Source organism: Nycticebus coucang, chromosome 7 (assembly GCF_027406575.1).
Source record: "Nycticebus coucang isolate mNycCou1 chromosome 7, mNycCou1.pri, whole genome shotgun sequence".
NCBI lineage: Eukaryota > Metazoa > Chordata > Mammalia > Primates > Lorisidae > Nycticebus > Nycticebus coucang.
The window spans coordinates 5064453-5085906 of NC_069786.1; the positions used below are offsets into that span (position 1 = coordinate 5064453).

Here is a 21454-nt window from a genome sequence, read left to right on the forward strand (position 1 = left end):
CAAGGTACAGGCAGGGTTAAAATACACCAGCCACTGTCCCCTGGCGGACTCGCCTATATTTTCTTACTACTCAGGAGTCCCATGGCTGGCACTCATGAAGATTCTTCACTGTCTTCACTGCTTCCACAGGTGACATTGCCCTGTGAGACTTAAGGCTGGTCTTGGAGGTATGTCTAAGACACTGCATCCTGGTGAACCAATTGGGCACCCAGACGATGGGCCATGCCAAGGTGCCCCTCAGCTGTTCTTGAGACAAGGAGCAACCTGGCACACAGGTTTCCACTCTGGGACTGGTGGGCTCATCCCCAGCCTATTAGCAGACCCAGTTCCCCAGGCCTTTCTTGCCTCAGTATCGTTAAAAACCTTTTCTTCCAATAATCTCAGCACTCTAGGAGGCCGAGGAGGGAGGATCATTTGAACCAGGAGTTTGAGATAGCTGTGAGTTGGACTGACTCCACTGCACTCTAGCCGGGGCAGCAAAGTGAGTTTCTGTCTCAAAATAAAACAAACAAACAAACAAAACCCACCTTTTCTCCCAAACTCTTGGCGAGACTTGAGAAATTCCTCCCGAGTCCTTGCATGTTATATTGCCTGTGATTTTCAGCTCCTTCTCACTGTGACCCTGCCATCCAGCGCACTGGCTTCCCTTCGGCCCCTGCCATCCAGCGCACTGGCTTTCTTCCATCTGAGCAGCCAGTAAACCTGATGTGGTGGGAGCAGGACACACCGAGCCTCAGGCCCCCAGACTGTGCTGAGCTGCTGGTGGTGGACAGAGCCATGGGGGTATGCAGAGGTATGGCAGTCAGGCTCTGACCTTCAGAAAGGTCCCTCTGGCTGTTGTGTGGACCACGCACACAGACCTTGGGGAGCAAAGGTAGGGAGGCAGGGAGGGCCAGGAAACCAGGGGAGTGCCCTGGGTGGGTGAGGGAGTAGGAGGGCAGGTTGAGCCATCCTGACTGCAGGTTGAGTAACAGGATGTGCCCATGGATTGAACACGGTTTGAAGAGAAATAGAGGAATCAAAATAAGTCCCAAAGGTTTTGACTCAGACAACTAGAAGAAAAGACACGCCCCTGTTAGATGGAGATGACAGGAGGGGAGAGCACACTGCAGGAGGCGGTGCGTGAGGCTAGAGACATGCAGAGACGTGCTGGAGCAGATGTCACTGGTAAGGAGTCGGGTGGGAGCTGTGAGGTAGACATTAGCCTGGCTGAGCCCCCAGGAGGAGCATGTAGGCAGAGAAGAGGTTCAGAAGGTGAGAGGAGATGTATTAGGATGTTAGGACACTAGGATGGAGCGGGGAGACACCCCCAGTCCTTCCAGAGAAGCAGGTGCCACTGCTGGACAGGTATGATGACACCAGACAGGAAGTGGTGGTGGGATCAGCTGTGGACAAGGCAGTGGCCACTGGGGTTGGTGTGGGCAGAGAGAACAAGAAAAGGGGAAGTGAGACGGAGTGTGGGAAAGCCCTTCAGGAGGGTTTTCTAGAAAGAGAAGAGCAGCTGCTACAGGCAGTGATCAAGGGCACTTTAGCGTGCAGGCCTTCTTCACAGCATGTTGGGAGAGTGACTACTGTGAAGCAGAACAGGGTGGCAGCAGGCAGGAAAGACTGGCCTGGGCTGGAATGCAGGTCTGTAGATGGGGCAGACAGTGGCCTCGGCTGGGTGCAGGTCTATAGATGGGGCAGACAGTGGCTGGGCTGGGTGCAGGTCTGTAGATGGGGCAGACAGTGGCCTGGGCTGGGTGCAGGTCTGTAGATGGGGCAGACAGTGGCTGGGCTGGGTGCAGGTCTGTAGATGGGGCAGACAGTGGCTGGGCTGGGTGCAGGTCTGTAGATGGGGCAGACAGTGGCTGGGCTGGGTGCAGGTCTGTAGATGGGGCAGACAGTGGCCTTGGCTGGGTGCAGGTCTGTAGATGGGGCAGACAGTGGCTGGGCTGGGTGCAGGTCTATAGATGGGCAGACAGTGGCCTGGGCTGGGTGCAGGTCTGTAGATGGGCAGACAGTGGCCTGGGCTGGATGCAGGCCTGTGGATAGGGCAGACAGTGGCCTGGGCTGGATGCAGGTCTATAGATGGGTGGACAGTGGCCTGGGCTGGGTGCAGGTCTGTGGATGGGGCAGATAGTGGCAGGTGGGCATAGGACAGGCAGTGGGGCATGGGCCTCTTGGTGGATATGATGGGAAGGAGATGTGGACACTCCCTTTGGTTTCCTTCAATTATTATTATTATCAATTTTTTATTGTCATTTTTTAAATAAAGATGAGGTTGGTTTGGCTAGGGCACGAGTCACATACATCAGTGCTGGCGGGTTCAAGTCCAGATCGTGGCCAACCAAAAACTACAACCAAAAAATAGCTGGGCATTGTGGCGGGTGCCTGTAGTCCCAGCTACTCAGGAGGCTGAGGCAAGAGAATCGCTTAAGCCTAAGAGTTGGAGGCTGCTGTGAGCTGTGATGCCATGGCACTCTACCCAGGGTGACAGCTTGAGACTCTGTCTCAAAATAAAATAAAATAAATTAAATAAATAAATATGAGGTCTTGCTATGTTCACCAGGGTAGCCTTGAACTCCTGGTCTTAAGCAATCCTGCTTACCTTGGCCTCCCATAGTGCTGGGATTACAGGTGTGAACCACTGTGCCTGCCAATTATTTATTTTTTGTTTTTTGTATTTTTTAAAAAATCACAGAGTCATCAGCTGGCAACAAGAATTGGGCAGGAGATGGTGAAGGTCTGAGGAGACAAGGGCAGAGAGCATGGACCTTGCAGGTGAGTGATTACGCATTTAGTGTGACACCTGCCAGCAACAGCGAGAGTGTATGTGTGACGGTGTGCAGGGGCGATGTGAGTGTGCAAGTGTGTGTGAGTGTATGAATGGATAGTGTGTGGGTGTGAGCATGGATGTGGGCCAGGTGGGGTTAGCATGCAGGTATCTCCAGCCACCCTGGGAGGGTGCAGTGTCCAGTAGATCTCACAGGATGTGCTGGGGCCAGCACGATGGAGGCTGAGAGTAGCTGGGAGAGTTTGTGGCCTCTGTAGTCCACTCTAGTCTCTGGGCTTCGGGTGCAAAGGAGCAGAGAGGACAGGGCCCAGGTTCTGAATGCCCCAGTGGGCATGCTGCCAGGACTCAGGATGGAAGGGCATTGGGGAAAGAGGGGGACCCACCCGTGTCACTTGGTCATGATGAAGTACGCAGTTCACAGTGCTGAGCAGCTGTCATCCACTGTCCATCTCCAGAACATTTTCCTCTTCCTGAACTGGGACTCTGTCCCCATGAAACCGCTCTCCCCTTCCCAGCCCCTGACACTCCCACTCTCCTGGTCTCCATGGACTGACTGCTCTTGGGACTTCTGACAGCATCTATTCTTCTATGACTGGCTCATTTCACTGTGTCCTTAAGGTACATCCAGGTCATACCCTGTGCCAGAACTTCCTTCCTTTGTAAGGCTGGACAGTATTCCACAGGGATTTCTGCTTATCCACTTGTTCATCCCCCTCTTGATGGACACTTGGGTTCCTTCCACCTCCTGGCTGCTGTAAACATGTGTCTCTGTTCTCAGTTCTTACGGGTGCATGCTTGGAAGGAGGATTGCTGCATCATGGGGTAATTTTATTTCTAATTTTTTGAGGACCCTCCAAACTGTTTTCTATAGTGGCTGAACCATTTTACATTCCCACTAACAATGTACAAGGGTTCTAATTTTTCCACATAATTGCCAACACTTCTTTTCCTTTCTGGATTTTTTTTTTTTTTTTTTTTGCACCAACCTACTTACATGAGATGGGTCTCTCACTGCAGTTTTGATGTTTTGATTTGCATCTATCATATGTTAGAAGACTGTTCTCTCCAAAAAAAAAACCAAAAAAAAACCTCAGAGGTTGATGTCATTAAGCCCTCACATGATAAATTGTTCACTCCACCCTGCATTTGAACATTAAAAAATTTAATTAACATTAAATTCCCCTTTGAAAAGATAAATCAGCCAAAAGCAGCTGTTGAAGGCAGTACAAGGGCCCCTAACCATGTCCATGCCCTGATGCTGCTAAATTTTGCATTTTAAGCACAATTTCATTTATCAGAATACATTGTTAGACTGGAACTAAGAAAAACAAGAAGGGAACATTACCAATTAATTGTATGTTATATGTGCATAGTAACCTCAAAAGTTCTTTTTTAATTTTTTAAATTTGAAATTGCTCTCTATTTTGGGTCACTTAAGAAATTTGTTGAGACTTTTGCAATAGATTTCAAAACCTAGATGAAATGGATAATTTTCTAGGAAAAATGTGTATCAAAATTGATCCAACTCCAGTGAGATAGAAAGTATAAAAGGACCAATTCCCATAAAAGAAATAGGGAACATCGTCAGAGAACTACTCAACAAAATAAGCACCAAGCCCAGATGATTTCTCAAGGGAATTCTACCAAACTTTAACGATAGCTTTAAAACTAAATTATTTCAGACAATAAATTTTCGTTTTTACCAAGCAAGTATAACACACTTAAAACTGATACAAATAGTGCACACATACAACAGAAAATGTTAGACTAGTATCACTTATGAACACTGATATAAAATTCCAAAGTAAAGTATTAGCAAACAGACTCTCACAACACATTAAGAAACACTAGTCAACAACCAAGTGAGAATTCTAGAGAAATGCAAGGATGGTTCAATATTGGGAAATTGGTCAATAAAATTCATAATTTTAAAAGGTGTAAAATGAAAAAAAAAATCACAAAATTACCCCTACATCTGAGATGCTCAGGGCGGGGTGGACCCTTTGGCAAGGTCCAATACCCATTCTTAATAACAGGACTTTAGAGAATCTGTACACATAGATCTCTGACAGGAAAGTGCCTCATATTAAAGCAACATGTTACTCAAAGGGGAAATACTGAAGCATTTACATGTCATTTATCCATCAACTCTGCTACTATTTAACATTGTACTAGGTATTAGCCAATCTGATTAGACAAAAAAAGAAAAATTATAGGCCAAATAATTGGAAAAGAAGAAGTAGAAGTATCTCAATATACAGATGACAAAATGGTATTAGAAAGTCTAGATAATCGGAGAAAGTCTAGATAATCGGAGAAAGTCTAGATAATCGGGCGGCGCCTGTGGCTCAGTGAGTAGGGCGCCGGCCCCATATGCCGAGGGTGGCGGGTTCGGACCCAGCCCCGGCCAAACTGCAACAGAAAAATAGCCGGGCGTTGTGGCGGGCGCCTGTAGTCCCAGCTGCTTGGGAGGCTGAGGCAAGAGAATAGCGTAAGCCCAAGAGTTAGAGGTTGCTGTGAGCTGTGTGAGGCCACGGCACTCTACCCGAGGGCGGTACAGTGAGACTGTCTCTACAAAAAAAAAAAAAGATAATCAATGACAAAACTAAATCAAAAAATCAAATAATTCAGCAGTTTAGCAGGATATAAAATTAACCTACAGAAAATAATAGCCATCATATACAAAAATATTATAAATGGGCGGCACCTGTGGCTCAAAGGAGTAGAGCGCTGGCCCCATATGCTGGAGGTGGTGGGTTCAAACCCAGTCACGGCCAAAAACTGCAAAAAAAAAAAAATACAATACTCAAATACAATAGAAGAAAAAAGCCCATTTACAATAGCAAGAATTAACAATGCAGCAATGAAACCAGAAGTATGCAAAACCTATATCTACCTATCTAAAGAAAACTAGAAAACATTTTTGAAAACACAATTAAAGATAACTACCCACTTTCTGGGGGACTGTTTCCTATGACATTGGGCTCTGTGGACACACAGGGCACAGTGACGCTGTAAAGCTCCAGGTAGGGTCTGGCAGCCTCCACTTCCTTGCAGAGAAGGAACATCCTGTTGCATTAGAAACCAAAGAAGTGATCAAAACCAACAAAAGGGATTTTAGAAAAGGACTCTGGAACCTGCTTGGACGGACCCCCAGCAACCCCCCACCCCATAACAGGAGCAGGTGTATTTGTACCTGTGGGAACTGCAGTTTAGGCAAAAAGGAGCCAGGAAGGGGTAGAGAGCTTTCTGTTTGCCATCTCCACACAAACTCTCAGAGGCCAGAGATTTGACCTGTGGACCCCTAAGAGGCCAGGAAGACAGAAAACTGAGCTGGCAAAAGATAAGCTGATTCCCACTGGCTCAGTTCCAGTCACACAATGAGCTCCAAGATAAAAATGTAAAAAAAAAAAAAAAAATCTTTAGTGAATGAAGTTTTCCCTGAGATTTATTTGATTACATGCTTTATATTTGAGATAATCAGGAAACTATTGAAACTGCGCAATGGGCGCATGCTCTGACAGCCGTGGCCTCTCTGAGCTTCGGCTATCTGCACACAAATTTCCTACAGTGCTAACATCTGTGCTCTGTGTTTATTTTGTGTAAAAACAGGATCTCTGGGGTTGGCCAAATATGCTTCGAAAGTCCTTATAACAAAAGAATTGTAGCTGAAATGTGCCATGTTCCAACAGGATTTCGTATTTCATGTATAATTTCGGAAAAATAGCACAGTGAGTACTGTGAAAGTCACAGGAACGATGAAAGCTTTTTATGTAGAGTTTTGGCAGGGACTTTTCAGACTGAAAAACTTGACATTTTAATAATTTTGGATAATAACTGAAGATTTAAGTTCGGATTAATTTTTGCCATCTTTCAGCTGGTCTGGGGTTGTAGGTGGAGAACGCTGAAGTAGGGGGAGTGCAAGGCTTCAGGGAGATAGGAGGGCATCACTGAAACTGCCCGTACAGCACAGTGCGGGGCAGAGGGGAGGTCCATGCAGAGAGAAGACATGAGTTCACACGTGGGGCTGCCCATGCCGAGAGGGTGTGCTGCAGAACCAGGCAGCTCCTGGCTGGCTTCCCAGAGGGTGTGGTGTCTTTTTCCTCTCCAAGGGATAAAGGCTTTCAGGCCCAGACACCCAAGTCGAGTCAGTTCCAGGCACTTCAGGTTGAGTCATCAGAAAAAGGAAAATAGGGATTTCTAAATTTTTCACATCACTGCATTTTTGTCACATAGCACATTTGAGTTACTAAAAAGGGGAAAAACTTATTTAAAAAGATAAATATTGAATGAATAATTTCTTGCATTCAAGTTACAGCAAAATAGGAAGTTAGTAAAGTCAGAGGGGAACTAAAGCATTACTTTGCATTTGTGAAAGTCAAGGTCTGACAGATGCTGATTTACCTTCATGGGAGCTGAAATCAGAGGCTTTGGTGGGGACTACAGTCAGCTGAGCAGGCCCCTGGCTCCACCCTCCTGGGTGGCTCCCTGCACCCAGCCCCAGCCTCCGGCAGCCAGGCCCCCACAAGACAGCCTCCTATGCTGACTGCAGGGGTCAGCTTCCTGCTCTCTGGCACAATCTGTCATCTCTGTGCCTCTGGCCATGGATTCCAGGGAGGGGGCCCCTGAGGCACAATGGCAGCTCCTGCCCCTCCTTCCTGGGCTGTGTTGTTGGGCCAGGGTCTCAACACCCTGAGGGCAGCCCTGACACCCCCCCACAGCTCCTGGGAAGTGAGTGCATTCTGTCTTCACTGCTGAAGCCACGGTGGGGGTGGGGGCCGTGCACCTGCCTGGTACTTGTCTAGACCCACGTGACTTGAGCCGCTGAGAGAGGACAGAGCACAGAGGAGAGTCCAAGACCCACACCAGACACGCTCCATGACTGAGCCAGGAGCCTGACTCACGGGCAATCTCTGCAGTTCAACCACAGACGTGCAGAACCACAGAGGCCCCTGCATTTGACACTGAGCATGTTCACAGAGTAGAATAAAAGGGAGACTTTTACTTGGTTTGTTTATTTATTTATTTATTTATTTTTGCCGGGCTGGGTTTGAACCCACCACTTCTGGCATATAGGGCCGGCGCCCTACTCCTTTGAGCCACAGGTACCGCCCGGAGACTTTTACTTGGTGCAACACTTAAGACACAGTTAACAGAGGAAACTCTTATTTAATAGTATATCATCAAGCAATTTGTCAGAGGCGCTCAGATGTCTGCCTCCCAGTTTGAAGGAAAAGTCAGCTGCCCTGGGCAGGCCCTATCGCAAGACAACAGGAGCCTGGACGTCTCCGTTCTGCTGGGCCAGTTTTCATGAACTCTGCTGAGAACATCTGGTAGCTACTGGCCTTGCTGGGCACACCTGCACAAGGATGGAACTACAAGTCCAGCCCTGCCTGCCTTGTCCCCCCGCCCACTGCCCCATGGTGGATATGCTGCCCACATGCTCCCTGGGAAGCCCTCTGGGTCTGCAGCTGTCTCCTGCCCAGGCCCTGTTGGCCAGACCTGTCCCAGTTGTCCAAGGATCCACTCACTGTGCTGAGCAGTTGGCCCACAACAGAAACAGCAGGGATGTGGACTAAGTCACGGAACAAAGTAGACACGAGCTCCCCCCCCCCCAGGACAGTCTGCGGTTTAAGTGTGCCCCCTGGAATCCGTGGGGAGTCCTAACTGCCATGGTACTGGCATGAGGAAGTGACCTCCTCTACCCCTGTAAGGGCATCAGTGCCTCACCTGGCCTGGAAGGAACCGACTTCCCTGCCCTTGCCATGTGGTGACTTAACACTCCTCTCACTCTAGCACACAACAGGTGCCATCGGCCCTAACCAACCTGAGCCGCAGTGGTTTCATCTCGGACTCCTCTGTCTCCAGGATTGTGAGAAATAAATTTTCATTCTTTATAAAGTACCTAGTCTCAGGCATTTTTTGGCCGGGGCTGGGTTTGAACCCACCACCTCTGGTATATGGGGCCAGTGCCTGACTCCTTTGAGCCACAGGTGCCACCTGTCTTAGGCACTTTTTTACAGCAGCACAAATGTACCAAGACACTGCCTTCTGTGCTGAAGGCCACATTTAAGAGCCCCGCTCTGACATCTGAGGTAGCATCCAGATGCAGGTGTGGCCACTCCTGGCTGTGTTACTTCCACAGGGCACACCTCCTCTGAGCCTCGAGTCTGCAAACTGTAAAGTGAAGTCCACAGCATTTACTTTGATCATCTGCAGGGCCAGAGTCTTCCCAGTGTAGAGAAAACACAGTCGATCCCACTGCTCCTGGATCACTCCACCACCTCAGCCCATTTTATTTTCCAATTTTGAAAAAAAGAAAAACCATGGAAAAGAAATACAAGGGTGGTCTGGAAAGTTATGTAGCTATGTACTATGAAAACTAGTATTAAAAATGGCTGGATACTTTCCAGACAGCTCTGTCTCCACTGAAAGAGAAAGGGCAGTGACAAGTGACACACCAAGGGCATCATGCTATAGCCCGACTCCTGACTAAGACAGAACTGTTTGCTACCTGGGACACCAGTCATTGGGTGCAGGTTAAGGCCAATAATGCTGCCACCTTCTCAGTTTCCAAGAGATTCTGCAATTCCTGACCGTTGTGTGAACTCACCAGGTTCACCCCTACTCTAACCCCTAATATGTGATGCATGAGCCACAGAAAGTACACACGCTGGATGCTGGCTTGTGAGACACAACCACTCACATGGCCGCAGGAACCCCAGAGTGAGGTGTCATCTGGAAGTGGCACAAGGTCTTGGGGTTCACAGATTTTTCCACCCTGACACCTGCCTCCCTGCTCCTCTGAGAAGCCCTGGGTCAGAAGGGAGCCCTGATGTGTGGGCAGCAGGAGACCCAGCAGGGGAGTCCATGCGGCATTCCCATCTCTATGTCCAAGGTGTGTTAAGATGCAGGATGCAACATGTGAACCCAGGAAGGTCAAAGTCCTAGCGAACCTCAGTTAAGAATTAGGCTAAACACTTCCAATTTTAAACTGAATTTTGAACATGTGAAGATTTATCAGCACATTTTGTATCTCCAAGATATAAAATATTCATAGTGCTATGAGCAGTAACCCGAGTCTGAGAGACAAGAACTGCCACCACCTGGGTTCTGTGAGTACTGGTTACTTTATTCACCCCCTGCCCAGTCACAGTCCCTGTTACTTCTGGACCATACAAAAGGGCACAGCGCACAGAGAAAGCCAGACCCCAGAGAATGGGTTTTCAGTCATTCATCTTAGTAGGGACACCATTGCTATGTATGTCTAGGATTTAAATCATTTCTTAAAATGATATAAATAGATCATTGTATACTGTTACTTAAGTATAATCAATAAAATCAAAGCATCAGTAATCAATATACACCATTCTAAGAGTTCCATGATACCTAACAAGCATGTCACACATGATTTTCTTTTTCTTTCCTTTTTTTTGAGACAGTGTCACTATGTTGCCCTTGGTAGAGTGCTGTGGCATCACAGCTCACAGCAACCTCAAACTCTTGGGCTTAAGCGATTCTCTTGCTGCAGCGTCCCAAGTAGCTAGGACAACAGGTGCCCGCCACAACGCCTGGCTATTTTTTGTTGCAGTTGTCGGTATTTAGCTAGCCCGGGCAGGGTTCAAACTCACCAGCCTCAGGGTATGTGGCTGGCACCATAACCTCTGTGCTATGGGTGCCCAGCTAATCACACATGATTTTCAAGAGCAACTTGTGCCTTCCACAAACACTCTGATGGTGCTTTTGATAAAAAATAAACTTTGACTTTAAATAGCATATTCATGGCAAAAAAAATTTTTGTGTGTCAATAAAATCGCTAAATTGGTATATAAATTTTACTTGGGCACAAAACAGTAAAACAATGTACCCTCAGACCCGTCACCAGGCTGCTGTGGGGCCGTTCTAGGGACCCCAGGCCTACAGCTGAGCTCTGAGGGGTCCGGGTCCATTCCACAGCTCAAAGGAAAAGGTTATCACTGCCTTGTTTGGAAATCAACAAAGAAACACCAACCAAGGAATTAGAGTCTAGTTTGGGCACCTATGAGCAATTAAGTCATTTAAAAATGGTACTAAAATCTAGAAATCTGATTACTAAACACCTACCTTATTTTTTCAATTAACCAATACAGTATTAATGAAAAAAATTCTCATTTTAAAAATAGGTTCAGTGATAAACACATAACCTGCAAGATTTCACCTGGACCACTCCACACCTTGACAGGGTGGGCAAACTCCAAGGTGCCTCCACCCAGCCAGGGCAGTGGACTCAGGATGGTGCCTGTATACTTTCTGCCACTAGATGGCACTGCTGTACGCCTGGTTTTTGAATTTCATAAATGGGGAATTTTGACAAGGGCAATAAATCATATTATTTTATATCATAGGCCAATTCTCTCCAATTAAAATGAACATGACTCTGAATAAGACACATAGAACATGAGCATGTGACTGGAAAGTCCATGCTGAGCCAACCCAGCCCACTATGTGGCTGCTTCAAGTATTCAAACAAAGCCACCCCTGGACAGCCTGCAGCACCTGCCACCACGGCCTTTCTCTGATGCTGACCTTGGTCCCACGTGGCTGAGCCACAGAATGCACCAGAGCAGTCAGGAAATCATTACGTCAAAAAGATGTGAATCAGGAGAATGGAGGTCTTAACATTTTGTGGCTACTGCAAAATTAATACTAATGAGAAATAAAGTTAGTATTTTCACTTAGAATTAAACACAAAACATTCACTCGCTCATCCACTACCAGAGCCATTGTTCATGGAACCTAGCAGGCCCATGTGTCCTTCTCCCCTGGTGCCAGGGAGCTGTCTGGCCCACATGGCTACGACCTCTTCTTCTGCAGCACTTGACCGTTGGACCTTTCTGGCCAACTGCTCTTGGTTTCTGGCTGTGCAAAGTTCCAATCCACTGGATTGAGAAGCTGCTGGGTCTTTTTATGGGTCCAATATGGATTAATGATGAGTGTTAGGAGAGCCAGTCCCACAAGGAAGAGGGCAAAGTGAGGCAGAGACAGGCTGTTGACCAGGCAGTCCCAGTGCCAGAAACACACCCACCACATGTGGTAGATCAGTACCATGCGGCAGTGAAACATGTGTATCATTAGCCACTGATTGAGCTTCCAAAGCGGAGAATCCGACCAGCCGGCCTATAGGAGACAAAGGGCAGAAATCAGCATGAAACTGCCCAGACCACTCCGCACACTATAACAAGGCAATTGCTATTGTTCTTCAATAACAAATTCATGTCGAGGCTCTGCCTGCTCTGAAGTTTGTCTAGAAGGAGCCCATGGGCTCAGAGTGTCTGCCAGTGGGCTCTGGGCCAGCTGCTTTCTGTTCCTCTTGCTCCCTCACTGCAGGAGACGCCTGAGCCTGCACATCTGTAGGGGCCTCGTCCTGCTCCTCCAGGTCCATACAGGCCCCTCCCTGGGGCCACAACACTGCATTTCCTATCCCTGAGCTCACACAACCTCTGCTGGCAGCAGGCAGGCCCAGCCCGGGGTGGGACAGCAGGAACACAAGCTTCTCTTTAGTTCCAGGTCGTGGCATAGTGCCTGGCACCCAGCTGCTCCAAGTTTGTCATGTATGAAGAGGCTACACCGCTTATGTTGTTAATTTACTTTGATGAACTAATATTATCTATCCAACTAGACTTTGAAGACAGAAGTGATATTTTATACTTATTTTTTCTCTGAAAGCCTACCACAGTATTCTGTACACAAGAAGTGCTCAAAAATGTAACCCACTCGTGTGACTGGTTAAAGGTTAGCAGTATTTCAAGTTTCACATAAAATACCCTCCGAATAATGTAATGGGTTATAAAATATGGCAAGAATCTATGCTCAAAGATCTTAAGAAAAGAGTAGTATGAGGAACATTTTGACATCAAAATGACAAGATCAAAGATAAAAGACATACATTTTAGAAAATACTCTCAAAATCAAAAATGAACCAAGTGCTGAACAAATAACTAAGCCAGGTCTCAATACTTTTGATCACTAGTAAAATCTTGTTAAAAAATAAAAAAGCAAAAAAAGATACATGTATACACACATATATATTACTTAAAAAATTTTAAAGTATTGAAAGAAAGAAAAAAATAATGTTTTCTGGGGTTTACAAATATTACCCACTGAGCTGTAAGATCCACTAAGTTTTCTTTCCCTAAGGAGCAGAAAGTCTGGCTCGGCACCCATAGCTCAGTAAGTAGGGTGCCGGCCACATACACCGAGGCTGTAGGTTGGAGCCGTCTGGGCCTGCTAAACAACGACAACTGCAACCAAAAAACAGCCAGGCGTTGTGGTGGGTGTCTGTGTCCCAGCTACTCAGGAGGCTGAGGCAAGAGAATCGCTTGAGCCCAAGAGTTAGAGGTTGCTATGAGCTGTGACACCATGGCACTTGACCCAGGGTGACATAGTGAGACTGTCTCAAAAAAAAAAAAAAGGAAAGGGAGCAGAAAGTCTAAAAGATTCAAAATTAAGAGAATAACCTGTAACCAAACTGAATTTATTATTGCCCGTGTATGCTGTAGCTCAGTCTGCTAATGAGTTTTGCCCACAACAAAATCTTAATCGGTAATTAAATTTGGGAAGCCCGAGGGAGCACTTACCTTCAGGAGCATCCAGGAAACGCAGGTGAAGGGGGTGCTCATCTCCAAGAGCAGCGTGGTCATAGCCAGGTAGTGGCCGGCTCTGAGATTGACGACAGAGCCAAGAAACCCAAGAAAGGCAAAGAGATGATGGACAACCAGAAACAAGTCAAATGTCCAGAAGAACAAGTTGGACAGGTGGACTGCAACATTTTCAAAGAAAAAGAACCCAGTTGCGGTTGTGATGTGAAACCAGCACCAGCCCTGCTGGGCCTGCGCCTTGTCGGCATGAAGGATGGGGTCCCCCAGCATAGCCCACAGGCCTGCAGCTGTACTCTGAACACCGAAGACTGCACGCGTGGCCGCCAGGTCCCAGAACACCTTCTCTCTGGCCACCAAAGAACGGTAAGTGGCATTCAGGGAGGACGACAGCTGGTGGCAGACCACAAAGACACCCAGGTAAAAGACAAAGCCAGCGACCGCCAGTGTGGCACGGATCTTCCAAGAAGCATAGTCCAAGTCAAAAATGCTCTCTGATGTGGCCCAGTCACTTGCAGGGTTCATTGTCCTGCGTCCTAACGGAGTCGCAGGGCCAACACAGGGTTTCTGGGCCCTACGCTGTGTCTTATCCAAAAAAATGGAACTGGCGCAGCCGTCTCTGGAATCATTATCTATCAGTCTCCAACCTGAAGGAAGAAAAGATAATTCAGTTCACACCAACTAAACAGAAGCTTGGATACGTCAATAACCCAGTAATGCAAAAGCATCGTAATAATTAATAATCGTTATCAATTAATAATTCTGTTATTAATTAATAATTAATTCTGCACCTTATTCTTAATGCATTTACAAAGAGGCGTTAACATGATAACCCCACTGGTGGTGCAGAAGGGACAGGGAGGCACCACCTGAGTGGGAGGAAGGAGGGACACACGGTGCCGGGCTCTGCCCAGGGGGCTTCCACACCAGACCCTGGCTCTCCCAGCAGTCAGACTCCTCCGGGTAAAACACACTTTAAATATTACACTGGAATGTACTTTGTTAAAACATTTTACATATAGAACCTGAGACAAGAACATCACCTTAGTGCTCTGTGTGGCCAAGCTATCTATGAATAGCACCACATTTCAAACACAGTCCTTGGCACACAGCTGGGGAGGAGGCTGGACATGCCTGGGTTCAACTCCTTTGGATCTCTCTGAGGCTGTTTCCTCATACAGAAAGCAGTTTGGTGAGCACTAGAGGAGGTGACAGGCATCAGGACACTAAAACAAGGTCTGGTGCACAGCAGGCCCTTTATATATGTTTTAGTATCATGTAACGCCACTCACTGTGTTCAGACATCCTTACGACCAGTGGAAAGAACCAAGTCCTCAAGTCTGTTACCTTGCAATGGTCTGAACTGACTCAGTATCTCAACACCAAGCTCACGGCAGGCACTCAAATACATGAACAGGTTCTAAATTATGCTCAAGGGGTTCAGTTTACCTGAGCTTGAACTTATTTTGTTTGTGAAACTGCAAAAACCAGAGTCTGCAGTTCTCAATACTGGAAAGAATCTGTGAAATTACCTATTCTGGCCTTTGCTTTTACAGGGCAGGAATCCAGTGCACAGACTGGAGACCATGGAATCAGTTACGGATAAAGTACCATCAGGAACTTGACCTTCAGATACCCATCCAGCCCCCTCCTGCAATCTCCAGTTTGCAGGGGCTCACCCCGACACGGCCCTGGGCAGCAGAGAGGACCCTCACGAACCACACCCAGGACAGAAAGCAGAACTGGGGATGTCTGCTGCTGCACACAGGACCCTCTATTCTCTGAGAGCACATCCAGAGCCAGGGGCTCTGAAGGAGCCATTCATCTGTGGTAATTCAGGGAAAAGCCATGAATTATTATTCAGCTGAAACAGCTGCTATGACCACATGCCAAGGATGCTGCAAGCACCACTCAGGCATGTGCTGAGTCTGAGTACTAAAGCAAATGACACGATAACTACTATACTCTTGACAGTGGTCATATAATCAAAAGCAAAATGGTGTAAGTGTTAGTCCCCTACTCCTCCATTGACATTCTAGCTTTAATACAGGCTAACTCCGTGTGAGCACAAATCTGATTCATGGGGTAAAAGACTGGATTGGTATTTATGTTTCTTACTAAAAGTCCTGTGGCTCCTGTCTCATTCTGCCCTAGTGCATGTTGCCGGATCACATGGGTGTGCTCTCTGATGGATGTCACGGATGACATCAAGGCATTGCTCTGTCCACGATCAACGCCGTGTGGCCCAGGCCTCCGGCCACATAGGGTAAGACTACAGTGCACTTACACACCTCCAAATGCACTTACGAGTTAATCTGTGCATGAATTGAGTTTCACACACATGAGGGGGCTGGCAGGTGTACTTGGTTTTGGAATTCCATCTGCAGCAAGTCACCTCTTGACTCTGTGCACCAACAAGCACAGATCAACCTCAGGTGCAGTCCAATGCTTAGAGGGGAGACAGATCACCAGGGTTAGAGACAACCAGGCTAGGAAGAAGCTCTTGGATAGCCATAAGATCAAGTTCGGCCTCCCGGAGACTGAGGTCCTAGAGGTAAACTGAGCCAGCCCTCTGGAAGCTACCTCCCCAGAGGAACCAGCTGCAAATCGTTTTCTACCAAGTTTTTGAGTGCTTTTTGTTGTGTAAATTTGGAAGCCTCATGGGTGTCTGTGGGTTATTTAAAAGAAATTATAATAATTTTGTTAAACCATTACCATGTTAGGTCTTTTTTAAGAAAGAAAAAGTCAGTATGTCAAGCTCTTTTCACTTCGTTTGTCCTGTTCTAGGTGGTGGCTAAATCTAGGCGTTCATGGTTTCTTGACAAACCCTTCTTCCCTCCTTGAAATGACAGAGAAAACTCAGTTCTGGTTTGGGGAAGAAAGACAGCCATTAGTGACTCAGGCCAGTTTGATTATTTACTTTTTGCCCCTAGGGATGGGAGGCAGAAGCTGCTTCTAATGGAAACACCTATATTCCCACTACCCCATGCTTGGACTGCAGGACTAGCCCCTCTTGCCAAGGGGAAGAGTCAGAGGGCACAACTGCCCCATATTGAGGGGACAGTGGTGAGCAGCTGAGATGTTCCAGCTTGGTGCTCCCTCTGCCACCCTTCCCCCACCCCCCGTTTCTCAGATCTGAGCCTGGACTGCCTCCAGTGGTAGTGGGTGGTAGTGCTGCTCTTCAGGGTACAGGTTTTCCTCAAGAGGCTGATTACACAAGGTACAGACTCAGGCTTGGCCTGGATCACATGCTCCCAAGGGCCTCAGTTTACCTAACCCATACCCCCAAATTTGGGTGTGAGGAAAGGGTCTCCCTGCTGTGCACAGAGGGGCCTGGCACCTTCTGAGTAGCAGACTGAATCCTGGACAGAAGGCCCCCAGACCCAAGCCTCACGTGCATTATTTGTGCCTTTCTGAGGGGGTGGAGCCAGGGAGGAAACCCAGCCCCTCTGTGTGTTCTGTTTTCTCTTGATGAGATCATTGTACTATGTCAGACTTTTGTATATACAAATAAATGGAAACAAGAAGCCAAAAAAAAAAAAAAAAAAGCTTGGCCTCACTGCCAAGCATTGACCTGTGAAAAACCATGAACTGATAAAATACGGGCTTCTCCAAAAATGTCTTCTTATACTTTTCCCCATGTCAGTCATGAGGTCTCGATTACAAGCTCCATTCTGCCATGATTGCCTCAATGTGCTCCTGGCCCAGACCGCTAGCTAACAGCTAGCTGACTTCTGTGGGACCTTTGCATTCAAACAGGGAGGTCCCCCTGACTCTAGAAAGTTCTGGCCAAGGTCAGATGATGCAAATCCCCCAGGGGAAGCCGCGAGCAGAAGTGGACCTTCAGGAAGTCTTTGGTTTGGTCAGGGTGGAGGAACTGCTGGACTCGAGAACTGCGGGATGAAGCAGAGCAGGTGGCTTAGTGTGTTCTGAACTTGGTTTCGCTATTCAGAAGCTAAGACAACAAGTTTCTTTTTTAAGCACACTGAGCCCCAGTGTCTGACTGTAGGAATAAGAAATGCACATACAGAACAGCAGAACATGAAGCACCTACCATGACCCAGGCCATTCAACAAGTTTATTTAATCTTTACAAGACAGAATGGCTTCCAGGTCTTCGGCTTTCCAGGTATCTTTTTGGAGACATTCTCATATCTAAAAAGGAACTGCAGACAGGTTAAAATCTGTCACTGACATGGAAGCAGGGAAGCCAGAACTGAGAGCAGGCAAATCCTTTTGGTGGTCACAGAAAAGGTACCAATTAGAGATACAGAAGCAACAGATGATAAAAAACAGAAAACGTCTTACCCCTTCACACCCTATCAGCAACCCCCCATTCTGATTGTTTGCTGTAACCCTGCTGACTGTGTGTGCTTCTACACAGCTGCATGCACAGGGAGTCTGCAGAGAAGCCAAGGCTGTTCTGGTCTCACCTGTTACTATGGATCGCTGAGCCTGGTTAGCTCCAGTCAGCATCCTTCAGGCAGTGATGCATGAATGAGGCACATTCCTCAACTGTCTGGGCCATGAGTGTAGAGGCCAGTGTCTGGGTTGCAGGGTACCTACATCCAGCCTGGGAAGCCAGTCAGCCTCTTCTGGAGAGCTGCAGAGGCCTGCTGTCTACCCTGGGGCATCAGTGAATCACCAGGCAACATCACAGGAGGGCAGCTAGGCCTCATTCTGGGAGGCAGTGCAGACAGAATGGAAAGGGCTCCAGTTCTCCTTTTGCTTCTATTTCTGCTCCTTCACTCAACCACATCCCTCTCACCTTAAATGTGCAAAAGGCGACGCTGGGGTCAGCCCACTGCGCAGCCCACTGCGCAGCCCACTGCGTACCTGCCTCATGTCAAGGCCTAGACTTAAGGACTCCTTTGTGTCCTTTAATGCCTTAAGTAGGAGGAACAGCTAGAAGTCACCGTTCCTTCCACATGTAAAACTGGTGACGGAACAGCACAGACTAGGTCCTTTCAATCTGGAAGCCTTCAAGGCTCTTCCCCTCCAGACCCGTTCTCCCAGTGGTTGAGGAACAAGAGCCAAAAAGGAAGTGACTCCTGGAAAGGCCACCACGTCAGCACCAACTAAAAGCCCTATGTCCTGACTCTGCAGATCTTCATTTTTTTTTTAGACAGAGCCTCAAGCTATTGCCCTCGGTAGAGTGCCATGGCATCACAGCTCATAGCAACCTTCAACTCCTGGGCTCAAGCGATTCTCCTGCCTCAGCCTCTCAAGTAGTTAGGACTATAGGTGCCCACCACAATGCCCAGCTACTTTTTGGCTGTAGTTGTCATTGTTGTTTGGCAGGCCTGGGCTGGATTTGAAACCGCCAGCTCTAGTGTACGTGGCTGGCGCCTTAGCGGCTTGAGCTACAGGCACTGCGCCCAGATCTTCATTTTCTTTAGGAAAATATCTGCAAACCTTATCTTATTCTTTCTCTTATAAGATTCTATGACTTAAACTGTTCTTATGTATTGAACCATACATTTAAAAAAAACTTGAATGTAAACAAATCAACAAAAATGTTAGCTCCAGTGTTGCAGTATGACCAGGAACTAGAGCTCAGTGGCCACCAAGACCCTCTAGCTCTGTCATACACCATAAGTGCCTCCTGTTCAAGGGGGCTAAACTGCTACAGATACCAGCAATGCTATATTTGGCTAAAAGAATTCACACAAAACTTGAAAGTCAAAAGGAAAAAATGGTTGCTTTTTAAATTTTTTGCTATGCTAGTCGATGCTTTACGAGCTCCCTCAGAATCACCTGACTTCCTAGGAGAAATAATTAAACTCACTATTTACCACTTATTAAGGGCGAAAAATCTCACAACTTGCACAGTTTATTATCCTTCCCGTCTAGACTCTAGAAGAAAAGATAATCCCAAAGACTGTGGTTTCACCATATGCTGGCCTTTTGCCAACTGTGTATCTAATCTAGTGTCTTATTTCAGCATTCCTCTTTATTCACTCACTATAAAAATCCTAGTTTTGCATATTCTTTCAATTGAAATTGTCATCCTGCTGCATCCTCCGTAATGAGACAAATATAACCTAACACAGACTGTTTGCCAGACGATTATACTTATGAGGTTTTGAGAATCGTAAGCTGAAGGTTTGTAAAAATATTTTTTCCAAAATCAAAAGAGAAAATGGTCAACGAACAAAATCCAGAAAATACAAACAGCCATGAAAACACAAAAATAAAACCTTTCAATCCTCCCACCCAGCCCTAAGCATTACCAGTATTTTTGGTGACTGCTGGGCCAACTGTTCACCTACATACAAGCTTCGTTTTTTTTCATAGAAGGGAACAGAAGCATACCCTGTAGTTTGTTTCTTTCTTTTTAGCAACATATTACTATAACACATTCACCTGTCAGTCTAAAGGCTTCAAAGACTGTCTCAGGGCTGTGCCATCACTTACTTTCCCAAAGTCCTATTAGTCCTAACCTTTTTTCCAGTTTCTCACTACCAAAAAGTATTGTCCCAAACATCTCTGAGGCCACCTAGAGAACCTGTTATTGTAGCTCTTTTTAGGGAAACTGGTGGAAGAACTGTCACAACTACACCTAGAAGCTGACAGCCAGTCTACTTGTGTTGCTTCTGGAAGGCACTGCCGTGGCACAGTGGAGAGCGTGTTTTTCTCATGTTCCCTTGATCGCTGAATCTGCCTTCGCCATTGCCTTTTCCTCTCACAAACTTCCAGAAAAGTTTTAAGTAAAAAAGTCCACAAAAATATAAAAATAAGTAGAAAGCAAACAGTTACAGATTTCACACAGAAAGTAAACTTTAACAGGAGTAGGAAACTGCCACTTCTCCCCAATCTTTCAGAAAAGAGTCACCAGCAGCAGAATCTACAACTCTATACAAAGGTTCAGGAGCCCCCTAGCTCCCCGCCCACCACCCACACCGCACCGCAGGCTCAACAGTCTGGTGACAGCGCCAGCTCAGCGCCGTCGCTCCCACCCCGGCTACCAGACCCAGAGCCCCAGCCCTTAAACCCCGAGCCTGCAGGCCAAATTCCCTGGTGACACCTCCTGCTATGGCCAGGCTGGTCCGTAGCAGGAGCTGCGATGACACCTGGGTGGTCCTGAGGGCCTTCCCCGCGCCTCCGCCTGCAGAGGTAAGCAGACCGCACCTACCCAGCAAGTCCGCGGGAGCGAGGCCAAGGCGATGGCGCCGCCTGGCCCGTCCCTGTCCGCATCTGAGGCGCTCAAGATGTCAAGTTAGCGACTGCACTGCCCACTACGCCACACCCGGCAATCCAGGCGCTGGCGCGACCCTGAGCTGCGGGTTCGAACGTCCCACGGCCGCGAGGCGAGGCGCCCAGAATCCTGGCGCCAGCCCCTCGCCCGGGCCTGGCCCTCACCTAGTATCCAGCTGCGCTCCAGACCGCCCGGCGCTCACTGACGGCACTGCCGCGGGGTCACGACTTGGCCGCCGCAAACACGCTCGCGCACGCGCACCCGCTCATGGGCGGGGCTACGGTAGGCTCCGCCCGGGCGCCTCCACAGCGGGTGCCGGGGAGGGCAGTAGATCCCCACTTCGTCACGCCCCAGTGGTCCGGCCCGGGCCTCAGGCCCCGCCTCTGTCCCGCCCCCGCTGCGCCGCGGCCTCGGGCCCCGCCCCCTCAGGGCCTCCTGGCAGGCCGGGAACTGGGGGATCGCGTAGGGCGGCCCTGGGCCCCCAGCGCCCGGGAAAGGACTGCGGAGCCCGGGGGCGGCACGGCCCGCGCGGGGCAGGTGCTGCGGGAGTTCCCGGGGCCGCCCGCGCAGCGCAGGGCACCTGGCCCCGGTGAAGGCAGGTAGCCCGGGTTGGAGCCCTGGGGGCATCACCACTTTAAAGCTCTTTATTCGTCTCACCATCATACCTGTGTTTGCAGTTGTTTATTTTTAATAAGTTTGTTCTTGTTTTAGTTATTTGCTACTTTATTTATTTCTGTGTTTTCTGACTAAAATGTGAGCTGCATGAGACTGGATTTTGTTCACTCTTTAGAACCCACACCTGGAATAGAACCTGGCAGTTAATCGGTGATCAATAAATGTTTGTTGA

General features: G+C 47.9%; 1 protein-coding gene across 5 annotated transcripts; it reads right to left on the reverse strand.

Moving 5' to 3' along the window:
* Nucleotides 1-7785: 7785 nt before the first annotated feature.
* On the reverse strand, nucleotides 7786-20872 carry CLN8 (CLN8 transmembrane ER and ERGIC protein). 5 transcript variants are annotated; one of them, XM_053597910.1, is made up of 4 exons: nucleotides 17843-18089; nucleotides 17465-17564; nucleotides 13393-14057; nucleotides 7786-11932 (listed from the first exon to the last, which is right to left on the reverse strand). In XM_053597910.1, the coding sequence occupies exons 3-4, from the start codon at nucleotides 13933-13935 to the stop codon at nucleotides 11609-11611; spliced, it is 867 nt and encodes a 288-aa protein (XP_053453885.1). In that variant the 5' UTR covers nucleotides 13936-14057; nucleotides 17465-17564; nucleotides 17843-18089; the 3' UTR covers nucleotides 7786-11608. The 5 variants fall into 5 exon arrangements, with proteins under 5 accessions (XP_053453885.1, XP_053453883.1, XP_053453882.1 ...); XM_053597908.1 differs by lacking the exons at nucleotides 17465-17564; nucleotides 17843-18089 and adding an exon at nucleotides 20772-20872; XM_053597907.1 differs by lacking the exons at nucleotides 17465-17564; nucleotides 17843-18089 and adding an exon at nucleotides 20545-20765.
* Between the last annotated feature and the right edge of the window lie 582 nt (nucleotides 20873-21454).